Source organism: Rhinoderma darwinii, chromosome 10 (assembly GCF_050947455.1).
Source record: "Rhinoderma darwinii isolate aRhiDar2 chromosome 10, aRhiDar2.hap1, whole genome shotgun sequence".
Lineage (NCBI taxonomy): Eukaryota > Metazoa > Chordata > Amphibia > Anura > Rhinodermatidae > Rhinoderma > Rhinoderma darwinii.
Window position 1 is genome coordinate 72,426,856 of NC_134696.1, and position 26,955 is coordinate 72,453,810.

Below are 26,955 nucleotides of genomic sequence, written 5' to 3' on the forward strand. Positions count from 1 at the left end.
TAGGATATAAAAGAACCCTCCCTGGTCCCTCCTTATTGGTTGCGCTGCGAATATTTCATGCTGGGAACAGGCTCTGAGCAGAATTCGTTTCCTTACCTCTCTGGCAGCTGATAAAATAGTCAACGCTTAGGCCGGGCTCACATTGTGTTTTAGCACGTATGCCAGGAAATCTACCGACGTACACTTTAAGGGCAGGCACAAAACATATTTAATCCGGATACACTGCGTTAAGCTGCGCGGAGTATCTTCCCTAAACACCGCAGGAAACGCAGTCCAGGAAATGCAGTCCGGAAAATGGCACCACATTGTGATGCGTTTTTCCGGCAGAATTTACGCTGTGAAGCGGCGCCAGAAAAACCAAAACCGTTCATACTCCCTCTTCTCGGCACGTAGTCCGGCCTCCTGCTACGACGTTGCAGGCCATGTGACACTGCAGCCTGTGATTGGCTGCAACATCATCAAGGAAGGGCGACTGGAGGTGGGCACTCTGGGTAAGTCTAACTTTTTTTTTTTCTTACTTGTGATTTTTGTATCGCACCGCTGCGATTCCACCGCAAATATCACAACACACAGTTTCGTTGCAAGGTTTACGCGCCCCATTGAATTCAATGGGTAAACCCGCAACAGAAGTGTTATGTATCCGCAGAATTAAATGACAGGGTGCGGTTGAAGTAACCACACCGCAGGTAAACTTGTGTGGTTTTTGTTGGCAGATATTTACCAGTGTGGGGACAAGATATGTTGAAATCTCTCCGACACTGCTGCTACAGATTTTCCAAAATTAATCCGTTGTAGAAAATCGGCAGGGTTTACGCTGTGTATGTTCCTACCCTAAACACATCCATAAAGTTCTATTAACCCAACAGTCCAAAAGTGCCCTTTTAGCCCGTCAGACTGGGATACCTTCTTTTAGAAAATGGAACATAGAAGAATATGCTTTTCAATCCCAAGGGATTCCGTATTTATTTTTTTAAATTAACATTGGAGCCTATGTGTTACAGATGCCACTCTATAGCATTAGTCACAGGTTAAACCTCTGCCTCGCGGAGCTTCCCCAGGGCCAAAATCCCCAGGTAGAGCATCAGGTTTCGCTCAGCTCGTGGATTCCTGTCCTGGGGAAAGCCCTGACATCTCTGTCCATATTTGGACAGTGATGTCAGGGCTTTCAACTACAGAGTCCACTTCCAGGAGTAGAATCCCCGGCTAGAGCATTGCTGACGCTCCGTAGCACTGTTCCCGGGGAGTTCAGACGACAAAACCACTGTATGCCTATACAGTGAGATATGTCTCTACCATCCGGCGGTATACGCCTCCTCGATGAATACCTCCAGCAGAAGGAAAATAACGCAATGTGAACTAAACCCTACTCTCGGAACCAAAGTAGTGAAGAAATATATTGTGCGACATCCACCGTTTGCAGTCCCTTAGGAACCACTGAAAATATAATAAAAAAACAAGACAATAAAACGCTGAGTGGGCATGTGTAGGGTTCATATCTTATCAGGATGTAGAGCTTTACAATTCAAGCAGTCTCCTTAGCCATACTGCCATGCTACTGCACAGGCACTGCTCCTTCCCCCTGACAAGATAACTATGCAGAGAGTGACTGAGAATGCGTATCCACCAGCACTCCGCTTATTAGGTGGAGGTGCACAATGAACACCAGGTGGCACCGTACTATCAGTTGCAATATTAATACTAAAATGAAGACAGCAGTGTGTGTGTTCAGTTATTTTATTTAGTCTGCAAAAATCCTTATGCAGTCTTGGCAGCTCGGGTACGTTTTTTCTTCACCACAACTGGTTTCTGGCTACTCAAAATAGCACTTGCACGACGAAGTGCAGCCTAATAAGAGAAAGCACAGAACAGTTTACTGATTAATATACAGATAAACATTTATCACTGGGAAGATAAAATTCTCAACATTGAAATTGCAACACCAACAACGTTACGGAATTTGGGAAATCACAGGATCGATAGACATGTTTACCCCTAAACGCACCTTGACTTAACTGCACGTCATGGTACAGGGGGGAATGTATGTAGCGCGCTCGATACCCCGCGGGTGTCAGCGGTGCATTACAGCTGATACCCGGCACTAACAGCGATCCCATTTTTCCTTTTAAGTAATGTAAAAAAGAAAAAATTGGTTTCGCTGTGTCCGTAAAAAACGGAACTATTACAACATAGCATTATTTAATGCGTACAGCGAACACCGTAAATAGAAAAAAAGCCAATCGTTCTCTTTTGTTAACTTAGCAGTGAATTTTTTCTTTTTTTATAAAAACTGACCAAGTTGTATGTACCAGTATAAACCACATCTCGTGCCAAGAAGCTCACACCGCTCAATCGACCAAAAAAAAATAGTTACGGCTTACAAAATATGGAAAATTTTGTATTTAACAAATTGTTTTTTCTTTGTAAAAGGAGTAAAACATTAAAAACCCTATATAAATCTGGTATTGACGTAATCGTATTGACCAGCAGAATAGAGTAACCGTTTTTACCACACAGTGAGATGTAAAACAAACCCAAGAAAACGGAGGAATCTGTTTTTTCCAATTCCACCCCACTTAAGAATTTTAGTTTGCCAGTACATTATATAGTAATTTAAATGGTGCCAATAGAAACTACAACTCCTACTGCAAGAAACAAGGCTTCACCACTCCACTGACAGAAAAAAAAAATTATGGCTCAGAAGGCAGGGAGTGTAAAAACTGAAAATAAAAAATGTCTTTGACACTAAAGGGTTAACCCCTTGGAGATACGGCCAATTCCAGTTCTTCCTCCCAAAAGTCATAACTTTTTTTTACTTAAAGAGGCTCTGTCACCAGATTTTGCAGCCCCTATCTGTTTACTACTTTTACTAGCTGGGCGTTGTGTATAGAAGTGTCATCCACTTCTCTTCACAACGCCCAGCTTCTGGCAGTGCAGCACTGTGACGTCACTCACAGGTCCTGCATCGTGTCGGCACCAGAGGCTACAGATGATTCTGCAGCAGCATCGGCGTTTGCAGGTAAGTAGCTACATCGATTTACCTGCAAACGCCGATGCTGCTGCAGAATCATCTGTAGCCTCTGGTGCCGACACGATGCAGGACCTGTGAGTGACGTCACAGTGCTGCACTGCCAGAAGCTGGGCGTTGTGAAGAGAAGTGGATGACACTTCTATACACAACGCCCAGCTAGTAAAAGTAGTAAACACGCCCCGATGTACGCACATAATACACGCCCAGTTGTACTTTTACTTTTCAACACGCCCAGTTGTACTTTTGCAAGCCTCATTTGCATAAATACGAAAATGGTCATAACTTGGCCAAAAATGCTCGTTTTTTAAAAATAAAAACGTTACTGTAATCTACATTGCAGCGCCGATCTGCTGCAATAGCAGATAGGGGCTGCAAAATCTGGTGACAGAGCCTCTTTAAGTCTATACAGCCATACGAGGGCTTGTTTACTGCGGGACAAGTTGTAATTTGTCATAGAACCATTTATTGTACCACATAATCTACCGGGAAGCTGAAAAATAATTTGTGGGGTGAAGTGGGGGAAAAAAAACACAAAAACACAATTACACCATTTTGGGGGGGCGGGGGGGGTATGTTTTCATGGCGTCCATCAGGCAAAACGACATGTGCACCTTATTCTACAGGTTGACAGAATCACAGCGATACCAGATTCATGTTTTGTTTTAGGTTTAACCACTTTTTTTTATTTTTTTAAACGATTTGCTAGAAAAAAATATAAAAATGGTGTCACCATGTTCTGAGAGCCAAAACTTTATTTTCCGTCAATTTAGCGATGTGAGGGCTCAATTTTTGCAAGGCGAGCTGTAGTTTCAACAACAATGCTATATTGTGATAGTTCTGACTTTTACAGACGCGGCGATACCAGTTATGTTAACTTATTTTATTTAACATTACTTTAGGGGAAAAATGGGAGTTTTGAACTTTTATTTTTTTTTAAAAATAAATAAAAAACAAAACAAAAAACTAACTGTATTTTACTTTTTTTTTATTAGTCCCCCTGGGAGACTTGAACCTGCGATTGTTGGATCGCTTGCATGATATACTGCAATACAAATTTATTGCAGTATATCGTTATACGGACAGTCTCCTTTGAAGCCCTGCCAGAGGCAGAGCTTCAAAGGAGTACAAAGATGGCGGACCTGGGGGCCATTATTAGGCCCCCAGGTTGCCATAACAATCATTGTAAACGGCCGATCGCGCCAAGATGGCGTGTTTAAGGGGACGCCCCCTTGGTTTTAACAATTTAAATGTCACGGTCACGATTGACCGTAGCATTTAAGGTGTTAAACAGGCAGAATCAAAGTGAACTTTAATTCTGCTCGCTGGAGTGAGTGGTTTGCTGTATAACAAAGCCATCACTCGCTTCATACTTCCCCTTGGCGACATTACAGTAATAGTACGTTGTATATTGCCAAGGGGTCAAGGATATGCAAGTGCAAAAAATAAATAAATAAAAATGGAAACATTCCAAACATCTTGACTTATTCATTATAGAGCAAGAGCGCTACATGAACTTACACGCCTTGGCTTGCTATCAACGAGGTTATTAATGGCTGTCCGAATGCACTTAGACACGAAGATCATCAAGATTGGCTGCTGGTAGCTCCCTTTGCAACTGCCAACAAATGACATCCCAGATGTGCTCGATGGGAGACCAGTCTGGAGATGCTGCAGGCCATGTTAGCACGTTTAGGCCTTGCAGGCTGCTCACAGCAGCACGAGCAACATGCGGCCTGGCGTTGTCCTATTGAAAGACTGCTTCTGGGCACTCTGGAGAAATAGCGTTACCACTGGTTCCACGACCAAATCAATGTGATGCCGTGTACCTTAAATGAAAACTAGAGGGTTCGAGCTACCGTACATTACGCCACATCATAATCCTGGGAGTAGAAACTGTGTGACGTTCCCTTGTTAAGGCCTCTTCATAGCGTTGCCCACGTGGCCCCCAGACCAATTTCCGGCTATCATTGCGTCCAAAAACAAAAGTGAGACTTAGGGTATGTTCACATGGCCTATTTTCGGTACGTAAACGCCTGAAAAATCGGAAGCAGAACGCCTCCAAACATCTGCCCATTGATTTCAATGGGAAAACGGCGTTCTGTCCCAACGTAGCGTTTTTTTACGCGTAAAAAAACCAGCTGCGAAAAAGTGCAGGTCACTTCTTGGGACGTTTTTTTGAGCCATTTTTCATTTATCGAAAAAAGCTCCAAAAACGGCCGTAAAAAAACATAGCGAAAATCGCGAGTGGCTTAAAAAAACGTCTGAAAATCAGGAGCGGTTTACCCTTGAAAACAGTTCCGTATTTTCAGACGTTTTTTGCTAAGTGTGTGAACATACACTCATCGCTGAAGAGAATAGACTAGACCTCCATTGCAGTCTTGGTTTTGCAATTTCAATTTTAGAGACGTGTATATATGAAATAGAAACGTTGCACGTTACAATATCCTGAGTCACCAGCATTGTGAATAAGGGATATTTAGATGAGCAATTTACAATTAAACTGTATGATAAAACTACGCACCGCATTGCTGGATGGACAGCAATGTAACGGATACACAGCTAAGACAACATAATAGCAAACCAAGTTATTCACTCACCATACGAAGGTCTTTCCTGTATTTATTTTTGCGGATAATGTGGCGCACACTGTTAAGTGTGGCACGGGAATTCTTGTTGATGGTGATTTTTTCATATGATGTAGCAGGTTTGCGTTGACCTAAACCATAAAAAAAAAAAGCTTTTCTTTTAAAGAACTTTAAACCAGACGACTTACAAATGCATACGGCAGAAGCATCTAAAACAGTCATGACTCCTGGATGTTTAAATGGGATTATCCGGGGACCAAAAACTGCATTGCAATAATATATTTACGTGAAACTAAGTAACTTACCAATATACTTTCATTTAAAATTCTGTATTAAACTGTGCCGTTTAGACCTAGTGAATTGTTCCCGGAAGTCCTGGAGCTTTTCTAAGGATGATGCTCCTACACGGCCCCAGGTGACGGAGCGCTGGCTTCATGTGCTGTTCGTGAATATGACTGCAAGGGGCTGTCACATTGCCTATTGCTGGAGTCCCCGAGCAGAGCATCCGCTAGAGCTTTGCTTAGGACTCTGCTCGACATTCATATTTGGTAAATTCAGGGGTTTCCTATCGCTGGCGCTCCCAAGCAAAGCATTAGCTGATGCTCTGACTGGAGACTCCAGCACTTCTGCCCACGTCACTGCCCATATTTGGACAATGACGTGGGGAGAAGTGCTGGAGTCCCCAGGCAGCGCATCAGCTGATGCTTTGTTTGGGAACGCCAGCGATAGGAAACCCCTGAAGTCACTGAACATATATGGACAGAGACATCAGGAGCAGGGCTGGAGTTCCCGGGCAGAGCATCGGCTGATGCTCTGCTCGGGGACTCCAGTACTGCTGCCGACGTCACTGTCCAGATATGGACCCTGACGTGGGCAGAGTGCTGGAGTCCCCTGACAAAGCATTCGCCGATGTTCTGTTAAGTAACTCCAGCGAAAGGAAATTGACCAAATATGGACGTCGGAAGCAGTGCTGGAGTCCCAAGCAAAGAGCTGGTTGGCGCTCTGCTTGGGACTCAAGCAATAGGCAATTTGACAGCCCATTGAGGTCATGTTCACGAACAGCACATGAAGCCAGTGCTCAGTCACGTAGGGCCGGGTCAGAGCGTCATTATTAGAAAAGCTCCAGCACTTCCGGGTGCAATTCACGAGGTTTGAACTGCACCATTTAGTACAGAATTTTAAAATTCAAGTATTAGTAAGTTACTTAGTTTCAGATAAATCTATTATTGCAATGGAATTTTTTTTGTCCCCGGATGAGCCCTTTAAAGACACAGTCCAGTATACATAACACAAGTGGATTGGAAAAAAGAAAACATTTTAGACAAATCCATACATCTAATGGAAAGTGGTTTTCTCCACAGGATACGCCATAAATGGGTATAAAAACCAGATTCTACCCACAGGAAAAACTATCCCCGTATTATGATATGCAGTGGGTCATGCCACAATTTTCAATCTAGATGGAATTAATGACAAAGTATCCCATGTGCCTTCATTTAAAACTAGAGGAACCAAGAGGTTTCCGCCTATAGCAGAATACAAGTTATTACGGTTCTGTAATTGCAGCTGTAGGGCTCATGCACCCGACAAACACTACGGATACAGGAATCAAACTTCATTCAACGTTTCTACCAACACAGTAACTTACCAGCACGCTTTTTTAGGACAACAATAATACCCTTTCCATCAGCAGCAGGCTCAATGCCTACGGTTTTCCTGTGGATGAGTCCATTGTACCGAAAGGAGTTTCTGGATTTCAGGTTGTTGGGCTCCTATCAGAAAAATAAAAAAAAGCCAAGAAAATAAATGAAGGCATCTTGAAGTGGTTAAACATGTCTGCAATGGCTTGCCACTGTACAATATCAAAATACAATTGAGATTTTTATTTCTGATAGGATATATGAAATGCTAAAGAGATCCTGCATCAGAAAGTCAGTTAGGTGCCCATAGAGATATATGGGGCTTTACGGTTCCTTCAATTTCATATGTAGGCTTTTTGGATTCCATCGGATAAGAAAAAAACAAGAATTGCAACATCCTCTTTTATATGCAGTGTTAATGATCTTATACCCCCATTTCGTTTCGGGGGGAGAATATCTCACTCATACAGCACATGATACTACGGTGACACAGGTCAGAGCTGCAGGGGACACTTTGCCACTGTGTTACAGCCTCCTGCATTCGACATCCGGTCAATTAACATTGCTTTGGCCAGAAAAAGTGATCTTTAACAATCCGCATGACCACCATAATTAATAATTAGCGTATGGTAGTAAATATTATTGGTTCCGACCATTGGAAACCTGCTCTATTGTTCATGCTTCAAAACATTTCCTTTGCCTTGGTGGTAGTTGTATCATTTAGTTAACCATTGTTCACGGAAAATACAAATACATATAGGGCAATGCAATTGTACAACGATTCCCACTATACAAGCAATTCTCCATGGAAAAAGAACATTTGTATCGTGGGAAATATCATCTAGTGTATGACTACTCTCAGATAAGCTTTTGGAAACCATGTTCTCCACTTGTACAAGCTGTGCTGCTGAAAAAACGCATTGTAATCACGATTCAATTAGCTGTAAAACCGCGTTGCGCAGAAAAGCAGCTGTGTGTACGGGCAGCCCAAAACAATTAGTGAATGAAATGCTAATTGTTTACATCAAGGCTGCAAACCTATCCTGATCACGTCCAACCGCTTGCAATGCCCAACTGTTTGAAATGCAACGGTGTCAAAGTCTTCACCGATCATGTAGAACATTAAAACCACCTGCCTAATACTTTGTAATTCCCCTCATGCCGTCGTAACAGCTATGACCTGTTGAGGAGTGAACTCCACAAGACCCCCGAAGGAGTCCTGTGGTATCAGGCACCAAGACGTTTACACCAGATCCTTTTGTCTTGTGAGCAAAGAAGGGCTTCCATGGATCAGACTTTCTAAAACATCCCACAGATGCACAATCAGATTGAGATCTGGGGAATTTGGAGGCAAAGTCAACACCTCGAACTCTCATGTTCTTCAAACTAGGGTTGCACGATACTTCGATACCGTGCACCCTCAAATGGTTCAATACTGTTAATTCACGTATTTCGATATGAAGCTGTGCGGCCGCACAGCTTAGTATTGTAACACATGAATGTTGTTCGAGCAGGGCTGCGGCTGTGTAATACAGCTTTTGCCCCGTTCCCGAGTCCTAACAAGTGTGCGCGTGGTCAGCATGATGTGATGCAACCAGCGCTGCACTAATGATTGCCAGCGCTGCAGACAGAACATAGTGGTGGCACTGCAAAACACCCCTATGTTCTGTGCCTGCGCTGCTGCTCATTAGTGCAGCACCGGCCAAATCACCTCATGCTTACCGCACGCTCGCACTTTGGCTTATTACACAGCCCCGTTCTAACTGCAGAGATCAGAGAAACCTCTCAACTCCGCCGCTATTCCCCTGAATGCTGCAATCAAAGCTGGATGCATCACAGTAAATCCCTGTAACGCGATCAAGGGGCATAACATAAGCCCAGGGTCCATTGAAGGACCCCAGGACTGCCTGACAATATTTCCTGTTACTAGGGCATACTTAGGTATGTCCTAACAACTGCCTGTGTACAATTAGTACACAGGCTAATGTACTGGCATATAGTTATGTGCCAGTACTTTATTTTTTTTTTGCTTTTTATTTAAAAAAACTTTAAAGTAATGTTCAATTTAAAAAAAAACACCACATTTTTTTACAACAAACATTAACTGGTGCAGACACAGAACAAGAATACTGAGCGGTGGGCACTTAGCATTCTCGTCCTGTGTTACAGCCAGTGTCCACGCGCCATGATGAGCAGGGCAGCGGCTGTAACAGCTGTAATACACAGCCGCAGCCACACTGTCGGCGAAGAGAAACCTCCTCTCCACCGTTAACCACTTGAATGCCACGATCAAAGCTAAAGTGAGAAGGGAAATCCCTGTGACACAATCAATGGCTATACCTGGTAGATATATACCAGTAGGGATGCACGATGCATCAAAACGGTTTCGATACTCTGCATACCCAAACGGTTCGATACCGTTGTTTCATGTATTTCGACACTTAGCTGTGCGGCCGCACGGCTCAGTATAGTAACACATGAATGTATGAGTCCTGATAACAAGTGCGCGGGGTCTGGATGAGGTGATGCGGCCGGCACTGCACTAATGAGTGGCGGCACTGAGAACAGAACATGGCGGGCACCCTTCAAAACACCCCCCATATTCTGTCTTCAGTGCCCCAAAAGTGACTCAAATTTGTGAAACTACACTAGTGAGCATTTTGACCCCACAGGTATTTCATAGATTTCATTAGAATTGGGCAGTGAAAATGAAAAATTACATTATTTTCCAATAAGATGTAGCTTTACCTCAGAAGTTTTATTTTTTTCAACAAACAAATGAGGAAAAGCACCTCAACATTTGTAAAGCAACTTCTCCAGAGTACAGAAATACCCAACATGTGGTCAGAAACTGCTGTTTGGGGAAGCGGCAGGACTCGGAAGGGAAGGCACGCCATTTAGCTTTTGGAGCGCTGATTTTGCTGGATTCATTTCTCGGCACCATGTCGCATTTGTAAAGCTTCTACGGTACCAGTACAGTGGAAACCTCCCAAAAGTTACTCCATTTAGGAAACTACACCCTTTGAGGTATTCATCTAGGGGTGTAGTGAGCATTTTGACCAACCAGGTGTTTCATAGAGGTCATTAGAATTGGGCAGTAAAAATGAAAAATTACATTTTTTTTTCCACTAAGACGTAGCTTTAGGTCAAAATGTTCCATTTTCTCATCAAATAAAAGGAGAAAAAGCAACATTTGTAAAGAAACTTCTCCAGAGTACGTAAATACCCCATATATGGTAATAAAACACATTACACAGCCGCAACCCCGCCGTAACGGCGGAGATGAGAAACCTCTCATCTCTGCCGCTATTCCCTTGAATGCTGCGATCAAAGCGGACCACCACCGCAACATTCAAGGGGTAAATGAAGGGGGCGGGGGATACCCTTTGGATTGCGTCACAGGGTATCCCTGTGACTGATCGAGGACCATAAATTGGTCTGCCCTAACAATTGCCTGTGTACTACAGTATCGACGTGACCATAATAAATTTATAGCGTCATTCATGTTTACGCTGTTATAAAATAAAAACTGTTTTCTTTCACTAATGTGAGGCACGAGATATTATGAATTTTGAACCCTCATGTGCCTCACATTAATAGTAATTAACCCCATCATGTACCTCACACATTAACCCATTTTGACTGAGGAACATGATGGGGTTAATTACTATTAGGCTACATTCACACGAACGTGTTTTTGTGGCCGCAATTCCCCCCGAAAATCCACGTGAGAATTGCGGCCCCATTCATTTCTATGGAGCCATGCACACGACCGTAGTTTTTGCGGTCTTTGCACGGCCCGGGAACCCGCAGCGCAGAAAGAACGGGCATGTCCTATTACGGAAATCTTCTGCGGTCCGGGCTCATTGAAAACAATGGCGGCGGCCATGTGCATGTCGTACGATTTGCGGGCGGCCCGCGGTGCACACGGCTACGGTCGTGTGCATGAGGCCTGAATCTGAGGCACATTCAAAATTAATAATACCATGTGCCTCACATCAGAAAATGGAACAACCTTTTTTTTAATTATTATTGTTGTCAAAGGAATCGTTTTGATGTACACCGCATTCCAAATTATGCAAATGTTATTTTTTGCCGATTTTCCTAAATAGTCGATGCAAATGACAGTCAGTATAATCTTCAAGCCATCAACCGTTGGAGTATAATGCAAATTTTATTGAACAAATCTCCTAATGATCTATTGCATGATATACTGTAAGACTAATGTACTGCAGTACATGGTTAGGTTGTCTCCTATGACGCTCTGCCAGAAACCGGGCTTCATAGGAGTACAAAGGTGGCAGACCTGCCGCATTGCAAGGGGACCGATGCAGCGTCACAAAGGGCTGCTAAGCTGTTTAACGGCTTAGATTTTGTGGCTGCTTTTGACCGCAGCATCTAGATCAGGAGTCTAAAACTCGGCCGAGCAAGTGGGCCACAAAGAAAAAATTGGAAGTGGATGGGCCGCATTACTTTCAAATTTGATACAATACAAAATTATCGTTAATCAATTAGTTATTTGAACTACACTACTACATTACGCCAACACTGCTACTACATCACGCCAACACTGCTACTACATCACGCCAACACTGCTACTACATCACGCCAACACTGCTACTACATCACGCCAACACTGCTACTACATCACGCCAACACTGCTACTACATCACGCCAACACTGCTACTACATCACGCCAACACTGCTACTACATCACGCCAACACTACTACTACATCACGCCAACACTACTACTACTACATTACGCTAACACTACTACTACATTACGCTAACACTACTACTACATCACGCTAACACTACTACTACATCACGCTAACACTACTACTACATTACGCTAACACTGCTACTACTACATTACGCTAACACTACTACTACTACATTACGCTAACACTACTACTACATTACGCTAACACTACTACTACATCACGCTAACACTACTACTACATCACGCTAACACTACTACTACATTACGCTAACACTGCTACTACTACATTACGCTAACACTACTACTACTACATTACGCTAACACTACTACTACTACATTACGCTAACACTACTACTACATTACGCTAACACTACTACTACATTACGCTAACACTACTACTACATTACGCTAACACTACTACTACATTACGCTAACACTACTACTACATTACGCTAACACTACTACTACTACATTACGCTAACACTACTACTACATTACGCTAACACTACTACTACATTACGCTAACACTACTACTACATTACGCTAACACTACTACTACATTACGCTAACACTACTACTACTACATTACGCTAACACTACTACTACTACTACATTACGCTAACACTACTACTACATTACGCTAACACTACTACATTACGCTAACACTACTACTACATTACGCTAACACTACTACTACATTACGCTAACACTACTACTACATCACGCTAACACTACTATTACATTACGCTAACACTACTACTACATTACGCTAACACTACTACTACATTACGCTAACACTACTATTACATTACGCTAACACTACTACTACATTACGCTAACACTACTACTACATTACGCTAACACTACTACTACATTACGCTAACACTGCTACTACATTACGCTAACACTACTACTACATTACGCTAACACTACTACTACATTACGCTAACACTACTACTACATTACGCTAACACTACTACTACATTACGCTAACACTACTACTACATCACGCTAACACTACTACTACATTACGCTAACACTGCTACTACATTACGCTAACACTACTACTACATCACGCTAACACTACTACTACATTACGCTAACACTGCTACTACTACATTACGCTAACACTACTACTACTACATTACGCTAACACTACTACTACATCACGCTAACACTACTACTACATCACGCTAACACTACTACTACATTACGCTAACACTGCTACTACTACATTACGCTAACACTACTACTACATTACGCTAACACTGCTACTACTACATTACGCTAACACTACTACTACTACATTACGCTAACACTGCTACATTACGCTAACACTACTACTACATCACGCTAACACTACTACTACATCACGCTAACACTACTACTACATTACGCTAACACTGCTACTACTACATTACGCTAACACTGCTACTACTACATTACGCTAACACTACTACTACTACATTACGCTAACACTACTACTACATCACGCTAACACTACTACTACATCACGCTAACACTACTACTACATCACGCTAACACTACTACTACATTACGCTAACACTGCTACTACTACATTACGCTAACACTACTACTACATTACGCTAACACTACTACTACATTACGCTAACACTACTACATTACGCTAACACTACTACTACATTACGCTAACACTACTACTACATTACGCTAACACTACTACTACTACATTACGCTAACACTACTACTACATTACGCTAACACTACTACTACTACATTACGCTAACACTACTACTACTACATTACGCTAACACTACTACTACATTACGCTAACACTACTACTACTACTACATTACGCTAACACTACTACTACATTACGCTAACACTACTACTACTACATTACGCTAACACTACTACTACTACTACATTACGCTAACACTACTACTACATTACGCTAACACTACTACATTACGCTAACACTACTACTACATTACGCTAACACTACTACTACATTACGCTAACACTACTACTACATTACGCTAACACTACTACTACATTACGCTAACACTACTACTACATTACGCTAACACTACTACTACATTACGCTAACACTACTACTACATTACGCTAACACTACTACTACTACTACATTACGCTAACACTACTACTACTACATTACGCTAACACTACTACTACATTACGCTAACACTACTACTACATTACGCTAACACTACTACATTACGCTAACACTACTACATTACGCTAACACTACTACTACATTACGCTAACACTACTACTACATCACGCTAACACTACTATTACATTACGCTAACACTACTACTACATTACGCTAACACTACTACTACATTACGCTAACACTACTACTACATTACGCTAACACTACTACTACATTACGCTAACACTGCTACTACTACATTACGCTAACACTACTACTACTACATTACGCTAACACTGCTACTACATTACGCTAACACTGCTACTACATTACGCTAACACTGCTACTACATTACGCTAACACTACTACTACATCACGCTAACACTACTACTACATTACGCTAACACTACTACTACATTACGCTAACACTACTACTACATTACGCTAACACTGCTACTACATTACGCTAACACTACTACTACTACTACATTACGCTAACACTGCTACTACATTACGCTAACACTACTACTACTACTACATTACGCTAACACTACTACTACATTACGCTAACACTACTACTACATTACGCTAACACTACTACTACATTACGCTAACACTACTACTACTACTACATTACGCTAACACTACTACTACATCACGCTAACACTACTACTACATTACGCTAACACTACTACTACATTACGCTAACAATTAGGGATGTCACGATAGCAGAATTTGGACTTTGATACCGATACTTTGTGTAGTATTGTGATTTAGATACCAAAACGATACTTTGCCAACAGTAATAAAAAAAAAAACTTCCATTTTCTGATGTGAGGCACGAGGTGTGATCAATTTTGTGTGCCTCACATGAATAGTAATTAACCCCATCATGTTTCTCAGTCATAATGGGTTAATATGTAAGGTATATGTGAGGCAAGTGGAGGTTAAATTCATCATACCTCGTGCCTCACAATAAGTGATAGAAAGCAGTTTATTTTTTTACAGCGTACACATCATAAGACGCAAAAAAATTGTGGTGCAGGTTATTATGTCCGCGCCAATACTGAAAGTGTGTAGTTTATGTAGAGACTTATTTTAATGTTTATTGTAAAAAAGGTGTATGTGTATTTTTTTTTTAATACTACTATGTTTTTAATTTATTTTAAAGAGGCTCTGTCACCAGATTTTGCAACCCCTATCTCCTATTGCAGCAGATCGGCGCTGCAATGTAGATAAGAGTAACGTTTGTTTGTTTTTTTTAAAACAAGCATTTTTGGCCAAGTTATGACCATTTTTATATTTATGCAAATGAGGCTCTCTTAAAGAGGCTCTGTCACCAGATTTTGCAACCCCTATCTGCTATTGCAGCAGATCGGCGCTGCAATGTAGATTACAGTAACGTTTTTATTTTAAAAAAAACGAGCATTTTTGGCCAAGTTATGACCATTTTTGTATTTATGCAAATGAGGCTTGCAAAAGTCCAAGTGGGCGTGTTTAAAGTAAAAGTCCAAGTGGGCGTGTATTATATGCGTACATCGGGGCGTTTTTACTACTTTTACTAGCTGGGCGTTCTGACGAGAAGTATCATCCACTTCTCTTCAGAACGCCCAGCTTCTAGCAGTGCAGATCTGTGACGTCACTCACAGGTCCTGCATCGTGACGGCCACATCGGCACCAGAGGCTACAGTTGATTCTGCAGCAGCATCAGCGTTTGCAGGTAAGTATCTACATCGACTTACCTGCAAACGCCGATGCTGCTGCAGAATCAACTGTATCCTCTGGTGCCGATGTGTCCTCGCTCGTCCGACACGATGCAGGACCTGTGAGTGACGACACAGCGTGATCTCTCGAGAACACGCTGTGTGTCTGTGCACTGCCAGAAGCTGGGCGTTCTGAAGAGAAGTGGATGATACTTCTCGTCAGAACGCCCAGCTAGTAAAAGTAGTAAAAACGCCCCGATGTACGCACATAATACACGCCCACTTGGACTTTTAATTTAAACACGCCCACTTGGAATTTAGCAAGCCTCATTTGCATAAATACAAAAATGGTCATAACTTGGCCAAAAATGCTTGTTTTTTTAAAAATAAAAACGTTACTGTAATCTACATTGCAGCGCCGATCTGCTGCAATAGCAGATAGGGGTTGCAAAATCTGGTGACAGAGCCTCTTTAAGTACAACTGGGCGTGTATTGTGTGTGTTACATCTGGGCGTTTTTACTTCTTTTACTAGCTGGGCGTTGTGTATAGAAGTATCATTCACTTCTCTTCACAACGCCCAGCTTCTGGCAGTGCAGACGCACAGCGTGTTCGAGAGATCACTCACTTCCTGCCCCAGGTCCTGCATCGTCGGACGAGCGAGGACACATCGGCACCAGAGGCTGCAGTTGATTCTGCAGCAGCATCGGCGTTTGCAGGTAAGTCGATGTAGCTACATCGCAAGTAAATCGCCCAGTTGTACTTTAGAAAGGCTCATTTACATCAATATAAAAATGGTCATAACGTTAAAAAAAAAAAAAAACCGTTACTCTTATCTACATTGCAGCGCCAATCTGCTGCAATAGCAGATAGGGGTTGCAAAATCCGGTGACAGAGCCTCTTTAAAACTTGAATGTACTGGCATAGATCTATATTACAGTACATTAGCCTCTGTACGGATAGTACACAGGCAGTTGTTTGGGCATACTTGGGTATATCCTAACAGGAAATATGCTCAGACAGCCCTGGGGTCCTTCAATAGACCCTGGACTATTGGCCCATATATATGTCCCTCAATAGCGTCACAGGAATTCCTGTGACACGATCCAAGGGGCATCCCTCGTTCTAATTTTCCCCTGAATGCTGCAGTCAGCTTTGATCGCAGTATTCAGGAGAATAGCGGTGGAGATGAGGTTTCTATGATCTTCACCGTTATAGAGCATGGTGCAGAAAGACCAATCCAGCAAAATCAGAGCTCCAAAAGCCAAATGGCACTCCTTCCCTTCTGAGCCCTGATGTGTATTCATACAGTGGTTTATTACCACATATGGGGTATTTCCGTACTCTGGAGAAGTTGCTTTACAAATGTTGCAGTGCTTTTTCTCCTTTATTTGAGGAGAAAATCAAACATTTTGACCTAAAGCTACATCTTAGTGGGAAAAATTTTAATTTTTCATTTTTACTGCCCAATTCTAATTAAATCTATGAAACACCTGGGGGGGGGGGTCAAAATGCTCACTACACCCCTAGATGAATTCCACTAAGGGTGTAGTTTCCCAAATGGAGTCACTTTTGGCGATTGCCTTTGTTTTTGCACCACAAGACCTCTTCTAAACTGACATGGTGCCTGAAATATAATTTAAGAAAAGGAAGGCCGAAAAATCCACTAGAAGCTCCTTTGCTTCTGGGGCTTTTATTCAGTCCAGTAGTGCACTATGGCCACATGTGGGATATTTCTAAAAAACTGCAGAATCAGGGCAATAAATACTCAAGTTGTGTTTTTCTTGTAAAAAAAACTTCAGTATTACAGGGAAAATGTAATTTCTGCAAAAAATAAAATAAATGAAATTTGCAAATTTCCCTTCTATATTGCATTAATTCCTGTGAAACGCATGAAGGGTTAAGAAACTTTCTAAATGCTGTTTTGAATACTTTGAGGGGTGCAGTTTTTAAAATGGGGTGATTTATGGGGGTTTCTAACATATATAAGCCCCACAAAGCTACTTCAGATCTGAACTGTTCCCTAAAAAAATTAACTTGAAATTTTCTTGAAAATATGAGAAATTGCTGCTAAAGTTCTAAGCCTTGTAATGTCCTCGAAAAATAAAAGGATGTTGAAAAAATTATGCAAACAGAGTAGACATATGGGAAATGTAAACTAGTAACTATTGTGTGTGGTATTACTATCTGTCTTACAAGCAGATACATTTGAATTTAGAAAAATGCTAATTTTTGCAAATTTTCTCTAAATTTTGGTGTTATTCACAAAAAATATTGAATTTATCGACCAAATTTTTTCACTAACAAAGTACAATGTCACGAGAAAAAAAAATCTCACAATCCCTTGTATAGTTAAAAGCATTCCAAAGTTATTACCAGATATAACATGTCAGATTTTAAAAATGAGGCGGTGTCATTTGGTCCAAAAGTGGCTGCGTCCTTAAGGGGTTTTCCGGAAGTAAAAAAATTACATTCATTTAAATTAAACAATGAAAAATATATAACTTTACAATGTACTTACGTTTCATCAGATGGCTGTAGCGTCGTATATCCTCTTCCGTCACCGCCCCCTTAGTAAAGCAAAATCTGCACTTCCTGTGCAGACCCGTGCATTTGGTCTGCTACCTTACTTCCGGCTTTCACACTGTACAGTTACGTCACAAAAATGACGGAACCGTACCACGTGCTTTATCTGATTAGAGCATGCGTGGTTAACACACTCCACCGCGCATGCTCTGTGAAATTAGCAAAGGAATATGAAGTTGCGGGAATAACGGCCTTTTCGGCCGTCTTCCCGACACATACAGGAGCTGTGACGCTGCTGTCTCGTACAGCAGCTGCCGCAGCTCCTACAGCGGGGACCGATCGCTGTGTCCCCGCTGATTAACCCCTTAAAAGCCGCGTTCAATAGAGATCGCGGCTTTTTAGGGGTTAAGTTACCATCGCCGGCCTGCTACACGATAGCGGCCGGCGATGGTTACTATGGCAACCGGACACCAAACAATGGCGTCCGGCTATGCCATAGACGGAAGCCTAGTGGGTCCTGACAACGTCAGGGCCCACTATGCTTGCTGTCAGTGAGTAGCTGACAGTTCTAATACACTGCACTACGCATGTACTGCAGTGTATTAGAATAGCGATCAGGGCCTCCTGCCCTCAAGTCCCCTAGTGGGACAAAGTAATACAGTAAAAAAAAGTGTAAAAATAAGAAAATAAAAGTTTTAAAAGTGAAAAAAAAAATCCCCTTTTTTTTCCCTTATCAGTCATTTATTAATAAAAATATATAAATAAATAAATGATACATAATTGGTATCGCCGCGTCCGTAACGGCCTGAACTACAAAATTGTTTAGTTATTTATCCCGCGCGGTGAACGCCGTAAAAGAAAATAATAATAAACCGAACCACAATCACAATTGTTTGGTCACTTCACCTCCCAAAAAATTTATTAAAAATAGATCAAAAAGTTGCATGTACCTAAAAAAAGGTAATGATTGAAACTACAGTTCGTTACGCAAAAAATAAGCGCTCGCACGGCTTTATTGATGGAAAAATAATTAAGTTCTGGCTCTTAGAATAAGGTAACACAAAAAGTGAATGATTTTTTACAAAACTTTTTATTGTGCAAACGCCATAAGACATAAAAAAAACTATAAACATCTGGTGTCCCCGTAAGGCCGGGTCTACACGAGCGTGTGCGTTTTGCGCAAGCAAAAACGCGGCATTTTGCTGCGCAAAAGGCACTTAACAGCTCCGTGTGTCAGCCCTTTATGATGCACGGCTGCGTCGTTTTTGCGCAGCCGCCATCATTATGACACTCCGTTTGGATGTTTGTAAACAGAAAAGAACGTGGTGCGCGAACAGCGCACAAATATAGGACGTGGTGCGTTTCACGTAGCGGACACACGCTGCGTGAAAATCACGCACCTGTCTGCACGACCCCATAGACTAACATAGGTCCCTGCGACGCGCGTTGCACGGACGTATAACACGCTCGTGTAAATGAGCCCTAATCGTATCGCCCCGCAGAATAAAGTGAATATGTCATTTATAGCGCACGGTGAACGCTGTAACAAAAATAGAATAAGAAAACAATAGTAGAATTGCTGTTTTTTAGTCACCGCGCCACTTAAAAATAGAATAAAAACTGATCAAAAAGCTGCATGCACCCCAAGAAAACTACAATGGATTCCTCAAGGGGTCTAGTTTCCAAAATGGGGTCACCTTTTGGGGGTTTCCACTGTTTTGGTACCACAAGACCTCATCAAACCGTTTAACCCCTTAATGACCAGGCCATTTTGCGCGTTAATGACCTTTGGATTATTGTTTGTTTTTTCATGGTCGCATTCCAAGAGTCGTAACTTTTTTTTTATTCCGTCGACATAGCCGTATAAGGGCTTGTTTTTTGCGGGACGAGTTGTATTTTGTAATTGTACCATTTTTAGATGCTTACAATATATTGATTAACTTTTATTAACTTTATTTTCGGAGAGTATTGAAAATAAGCAGCTATTCCAGCATTGATTTTCACGTTATAAGTTAACGCCGTTTACTATGCAGCGTAAATAACATGTTAACTTTATTCTATGGGTCGGCACTATTACGGGGATACCAAATATGTAGAGGTTTTATATGTTTTCCTACGTTTGCACAATAAAAAGCCTTTTAGAAAAAAATTACTTGTTTTTGCATCGCCGCATTCCAAGAGCCGTAACGTTTTTATTTTTCCGTCTATGTGGCCGTACGTGGGCTTGATTTTTGCGGGACAATGTGTAGTTTTCATTAGTACTATTTTGGAGTACATAGGACTTATAGATTCATTTTAATTTCATTTTTTATGGGGGGAATGGGAGAAGAACGAATTTTGCTGTTTTTTTGCGTTTTTTTTGGACGCCGTTCATTCGGCGGTTTAATTAATGTGTTAATTTTATTGTTCAAGTTGTTACGATCGCGGGGATACCATATATGTGTATGTGTGATTTGTTTTGACACTTACTAAATAAAACCTCTTTTTGGGCAAAAAAAGTAGTTTTATTTGATTTTCACTGTAATTTTTTATTTTTTTTTCACCAACTTTATTTAACGGATTGACATTTTTTTTTTTTTTTGTCCCATCAGGGGACTTCACTATGCGATGTGCAGATCGCATATATAATGCTTTGGTATACTTAGTATACCAAAGCATTATTGCCTGTCAGTGTAAAACTGACAGGCAACCTGTTAGGTCATGCCTCCGGCATCGCCTAACAGGCAGATGCTGAAGACAGACCTGGGGGTCTTTGTTAGACCCCCGCTGCCATGGAAACCCGATGGCGACCCGCGATTTCTTTGCGGGGGCGCCGATGGGGTGACAGAGGGAGCTCCCTCCCTCTGTCAAACACATTAGATGCCGCTGTCACTATTGACAGCGGCATTTAATGTGTTAAACTGCCGGAATCGGAGCGCGCTTCGATTCCGGCAGTTGCAGGAGCCAGGCTGTGTATAACAGCCGTGCTCCTGCCGCTGATCGCGTGGGTACAGTAACAGTACCCGCACAATTACAGGACGGATATATCCGTCGTCCTGCGCGAACTAGCAGCTGATGAGGACGGATGTATCCGCCCTTCGGCGTTAAGAGGTTAAAAACGCAGATATCCAGTGACTTCAGCTTGTGCTATCAGTAATAGAATGAGAGCACCAAAATGAAGACTGAGATTGCAGAAGTTAGTAGAGCTGGGTGTAGTAGGCGGAGCAAGTGCACTGCTGCATGCACATTGCATGCTGGGACTAGAGCAGTGCATGCAGGGAGGAGAAACACAGGAAGAGAAGAGGAATGAACTTACTGAGCAAAACAAACCTCTCAAGGTAAACAATAGGGAGTAATGTTACTAAAACCATTTATTATCAAGAAAGATATAGTTCGAGTGCACTAATATATTAATAGAGGAACATTGCATTGATTTTAAAAAAAAATATAAAAAAAAAAAAAGGATTGGAAAACCCCTTTAAGGAGCAATATTACAGACAACTCGCAGATAGGCGTGGAACTGTTTTGGAAGAAAGCAGCCATGTTATTTTAAACCTGTGCAACCCCATAAAAGTTAGAAGAAATAAACCTCCGATCAGACAATATACCGCCTTCACCTTAATAAACTGTTAACAGTAACTTTTCGTAAGATTCAAAAGAAAGTTATTTTGGTAAATCTGAAGACCTGTCACACTTACAGTGCTGTAAACTTGCTTGTTTCTCTTGACCAAGAAACTAGAGCAGTTCCTGATGATCATCCACTGCAAGTGAGCCGACATGGTTGTGCACCTGGAAATACATAAACCGGTTTCAACTTCAGTATAACACCACAGTTTGTATTAGATCCCTCCGAAATAATGCAGGTCCCATGCAAAAAGAACAAAAAAACCTCTTTGGGGAAACAACCTACTCTTTTACAATGCTCATTTGGAACCTCAATACAGGGATGTGTGGGCCTCACTTATTCGTTTAACTCGTTAAATGCTGCGAGCATTTAAATAGCTAGAAAGAGTGGGCGACCCCCTCTAACAGCTCATCGCGCCCCCTGCAACGGGGGGGGGGGGGAGAGGGGGCGGACGATGAAGGCCCCCAGGTCTGCCATCTTTGTGCTCCTATTCGGCAGGGCTTAATAGGTGCCGGTCAGAATCACGATATACTGCAATACATTAGTATTGCAGTATATTATGCAAGCGATCTAACGATCGCTGGTTAAAGTCCCCTAGAGGAACTAATAAAAAAAAAGTAAAAATGAGTTAAAGAGGCTGTCACCAGATCAAATACCTATCTCCTATTGCATGTGATCGGCGCTGCAATGTAGATAACAGTAAAGTTTTTTTGAAAACTCATTTTTGGCCAAGTTATGAGCAATTTTATATTTATGCAAATGAGCCTTTCTAATGGACAACTGGGCGTGTTTTCTCTTATTTCCAACTGGGCGTGTTTACTTCTTTCACTGCACAATCACACTGTGCTGTGGATCATGCTGGGCTGGAACAATGAGAAGTGTAGGAGACTGATTAGTCACTGATTGGTCAGCGTCATACACAGTAAAAACACGCCCAGTTGTCCATTGAGAAACTCATTAGCATAAATCGAAACTAGTTCATAACTTGCTCAAAAATGATAGTTTTTCAAAATAAAAACCACTGCTGTTATCTACATTACAGCGCCAATCAGATTATGTAGGAGATAGGGCACTTATAATCAGATTCTCAAACCCCTATCTCCTATTGCATGTGATCGGCACTGCAATGTAGATAACAGTAACATTTTGTTTTTTTTAAAAACGTTCATTTTTGGCCAAGTTATGAGCAATTTTATATATATATGCAAATGAGGTTTGAAATGGACAACTGGGCGTTTTTTTTTTTCGTTATGTCCAACTGGGCGTGTATTGTGTTTTTAACTGGCCGTATTTATGTGTATGACGCTGACCAATCAATGACCAGTCAGCGTCATACACATCTCCATTGATTTACACAGCAGCGATGTGCAGCCACATACACAGAGATTAACGTTAATCAAGTGTCCTGATAATGAATACACATGAAATCCAGCCTGGACGTCATGTGTATTCAGAATCCTGACACTTCTGACTCTTTTCTGTGAGATTTCCAGCAAGTGAAATGAAATCTCGTGAGAAGTGTCAGGATTCTGAATACACATGACGTCCAGGCTAGAGGTCATGTGTCTTCATTATCAGGACACTTGATTAACGTTAATCTCTGTATGTGGCTGCACATCGCTGCTGTGTAAATGAATGAATGGAGATGTGTATGACGCTGACTGGTCATTGATTGGTCAGCGTCATACACGTAAACACGCCCAGTTAACACAATACACGCCCAGTTGGACATAACGAAAAAAAAACACTCAATTGTCCATTTCAACGCTCATTTGCATATATATATATATATATATATATATATATATATATATATAAAATAGCTCATAACGTGGCCAAAAATGAACGATTAAAAAAAAAACAAAAAAAAAAAACACGTTACCGTTATCTACATTGCAGCGCCGATCACATGCAATAGGAGATAGGGATTTGAGAATCTGGTGACAGAGCCTCTTTAAATAAAGTTTTTTTGTGTAAAATAAAAAATTAAAAGTTAAAAAAAACAAAAAAAACTTTTCCCATTTCCCCCCTAGAGCATAGTAAAAAAAAATAAACATAATTGTTATCGCCGCATCTGTAAAAGTCCGAACTATTACAATATATCATGTGAATTCCATAAAACGGTGCGTAAAAAATCATGGAAGAATCACTTTTTTTTTTCTACCCCACAAGTAATTTTATTCCCGTTTCCTAGTACATTATATGGCAAAATAAATGGTGCTACGAAAAACTACAACTCGTCCCGCAAAAATCAAACCCTCATAGGACTTTATCGACAGAAAAATAAAGACGTTATGGCTTCTGGAATGTGGGGAGGAAAAAACGAAAAAGAAAATCTGAAAAAACGCTGCGGCGGGAAGGGGTTAACGGTATGTTTTGTTTGGATATTGAGATTATTAACCCCTTGGAGACAGAGAATTTTTTGATTTTTCATCTTTTACTCTCCACCTTCCAGAAGCCACAACTTATTATTCCATTGATAAAGCCGTATTTGGGGTTGTTTTTTGACGGACAAGCTGTTTTGAAGGGCAGCATTAAAAGACACCTCCGAAAACCACAATCAGGATATTGTTAGGGATGGCGAATTCGAATCGGTCATTTTTATCCTCTTGCATTACCCCATTGTAAGCCCGCAAAAAGGCCGTGTGCTGCATGTGGGTGCAGTTAGGACTCCTAAACCCGGCGATACATGGAATCAGCGTCTTTTAGGCCATATTCACACGAGGGTGTCAAATTTCAGTTTTTCAAGGCCGACTTGCGCCCGTGCGGGACCCATTTTCATGGATCGCTCATGCACACGACCGTAGCCATGTGCACAGGCGTGATTTTCGGGTCGGCCGGGCACTGAGTGTCAACCACAAATCTCGAGCCGTGCACATGGCCGCGGCCATTATTTGCTATGAGCCTGGACCTGGCCGTTTTCTCCGCAGTCCGGGCTCCTGGGCCATGCACGGACCACGGAAACCATGAATGAATGGGGCCGCAATTCTCCCGTGGGTTTTCGGGGGAAATGCGGCCGCAAAAGCACATTCGTGTGCATGGGGCCTAAGCCACATATACGTTTGTGCAAAGAATTGAGATCTGATCATTTAGGCCCCCTGGACACGGCCGTAGCAGTAATGGCAGCATGGACTGTAAAAACGGAAAAAAAAATACACGTCCTATTTTTTACGGATCTCTTCTACGGCCATAGCAATGAATGGGTCAGTATTTTGAGCCATGATTACTGTCACGCGCTTAGGGACTTTAATGTAATATTTTTAAAAAAAAAAAGTTAATACATGAGAGATAAAATCATCATTTCACATAAAAGGGTGAGGACTGATGATCTCGCAAAACCCAGAACCGGCCGGACTCCAATGTGACAGAACAAACCGCCAACAATAACAAACTACTGGTCTACTGACACCGGGGCTTCACCGGAGAACCGGGACCACCATAAACAAGGGGACCTGCCTATCCCTGCACAAGCAGCCAGTATCACAGTGCAGGCACCTCCGTCATCAAGACGACCGCCGACACGGAGCAACAAAACGGAGGCCGCAACGAAGCCTGAAAACTCCTCGTCCATGTGGCGTCAACATCCTCATCTCCCATAAGTAACTGAGGCGGCAAGAGAGGGCCAGCCCCGCCCAGAGTCACGCAGCGCGAGCTCCGGTAACCACCGGCACAATGTGCGCCCATAATGAAGCAGCTTTTCTCCGGTTTACGAGCAGCGGCCATAACACGTTACCTCTATCCGCTGAACCAAGGGAAGGAAAGGAAGAGAAGGGGGCGGAGCCGAATCTTACTTCCTGTCAGCTAATGGCTCCGCTTCATAGAGTATCACGTCACACAGTACACGGAAACAGCCGCCATCTTGGAGTGTGGCAGACTGCGTCTAGTACAAGGGGTTTCAGGTGCGACTATGAGGACGATGCTGAAGTTGGTTTCTTATTCACCAGTTTCTTATTCGCATTTTCAGTATTTTTGTTTTTTTATGAACATATTAAAGAACAATCTTATGTTAATAGTAAAATACGTTGCACTGAGCTGCACACAAGTGAAAACACTTTAAAACAGCCTAAAAACAGAGCTGGCACAAAGATGGGCAATACAAAGTGTGATTTATTGGGTTAAATTACTTTGGGCCACTGATCTCACACTGCCAACATACAGAGAGAAATGACACGCATCAAAATCAGTTGAGATCAGCTTGGCCCGAACAGGTTCTGGGCATGAGAGCTGGTATCAAAGTGGGTAGGTGCACACTTTTTCCAGATTTTAATAAAGAACTGGTATTTTTATGTTTTTAACCCTTTCCCGACATTTGACGTATCCATACGCCAATGTCGGGTAGGGGAAGTATGGAGCGGGCTCACGCAGTGACATATCCATACGATGCGGGTGTCGGCTGTATGTTACAGCTAACACCTCAAAGTAACTAGCGTCATCGCGCTCGAGCGCGATCCAGCTCGTTTAACTCGTTAAATGCTGTGGTCAACAGAGACCGCAGCATTTAAATCGTTAGAAAGAGGGGGCGACCCCCTCTAACAGCTCATCGAGCCCCCCGCAACGCAATCGGGGGGGGGGGGGGGGGGCGATGGTTTGGTTGCTTCGGCTGCCTGGGGGCCTAATGAAGGCCCCCAGGTCCGCCATCTTTGTACACCTATTAAGCCTTGCGTCCGGTAGGGCTTAATAGCTGCCTGTCAGTATCACAATATACTGCAATACATTAGTATTGCAGTAGATCGTGCAAGCGATCTAACGATCTATCGACTAATAAAAAGTAAAAATGAGTTAAATAAAGTTGTTTTTTTGTGTAAAAAAAAATATATATATTAAAAGTTCCCATTTCCCCCTAGAGCATAGTAAAAAAATAGATAAATAAACATAATTGGTATCGCCACGTCCGTAAAAGTCTGAACTATTACAATATATCATTATTTAACCCGCATGGTGAACGCCGTAAAAAAAAAATTCTCTATTTTTTGGTCACCTCATCTCCTA

General features: G+C 42.0%; 1 protein-coding gene across 1 annotated transcript; it reads right to left on the minus strand.

Moving 5' to 3' along the window:
- Window positions 1-1,718: 1,718 nt before the first annotated feature.
- RPL28 (ribosomal protein L28) lies at window positions 1,719-25,789 on the minus strand. Its single transcript, XM_075840056.1, has 5 exons — window positions 25,700-25,789; window positions 22,040-22,130; window positions 7,262-7,385; window positions 5,626-5,744; window positions 1,719-1,845 (listed from the first exon to the last, which is right to left on the minus strand). Exons 2-5 carry the CDS (start codon window positions 22,118-22,120, stop codon window positions 1,756-1,758), a joined length of 414 nt encoding a protein of 137 aa, XP_075696171.1. The 5' UTR covers window positions 22,121-22,130; window positions 25,700-25,789; the 3' UTR covers window positions 1,719-1,755.
- Window positions 25,790-26,955: the final 1,166 nt, after the last annotated feature.

Bases quoted from the DNA above. Each gene is read 5' to 3' on its own strand.
- RPL28 (XM_075840056.1), bottom strand. From the start codon at position 22,120: ATGTCGGCTCACTTGCAGTGGATGATCATCAGGAACTGCTCTAGTTTC. The intron at 5,745-7,261 runs GTAAGTTACTGT...TTTATGGTTTAG, and splicing joins TGTCCTAAAAAAGCGTGCTG to GTCAACGCAAACCTGCTACA. The intron at 1,846-5,625 runs GTGAGTGAATAA...TTCTCTTATTAG, and splicing joins ACAGGAAAGACCTTCGTATG to GCTGCACTTCGTCGTGCAAG.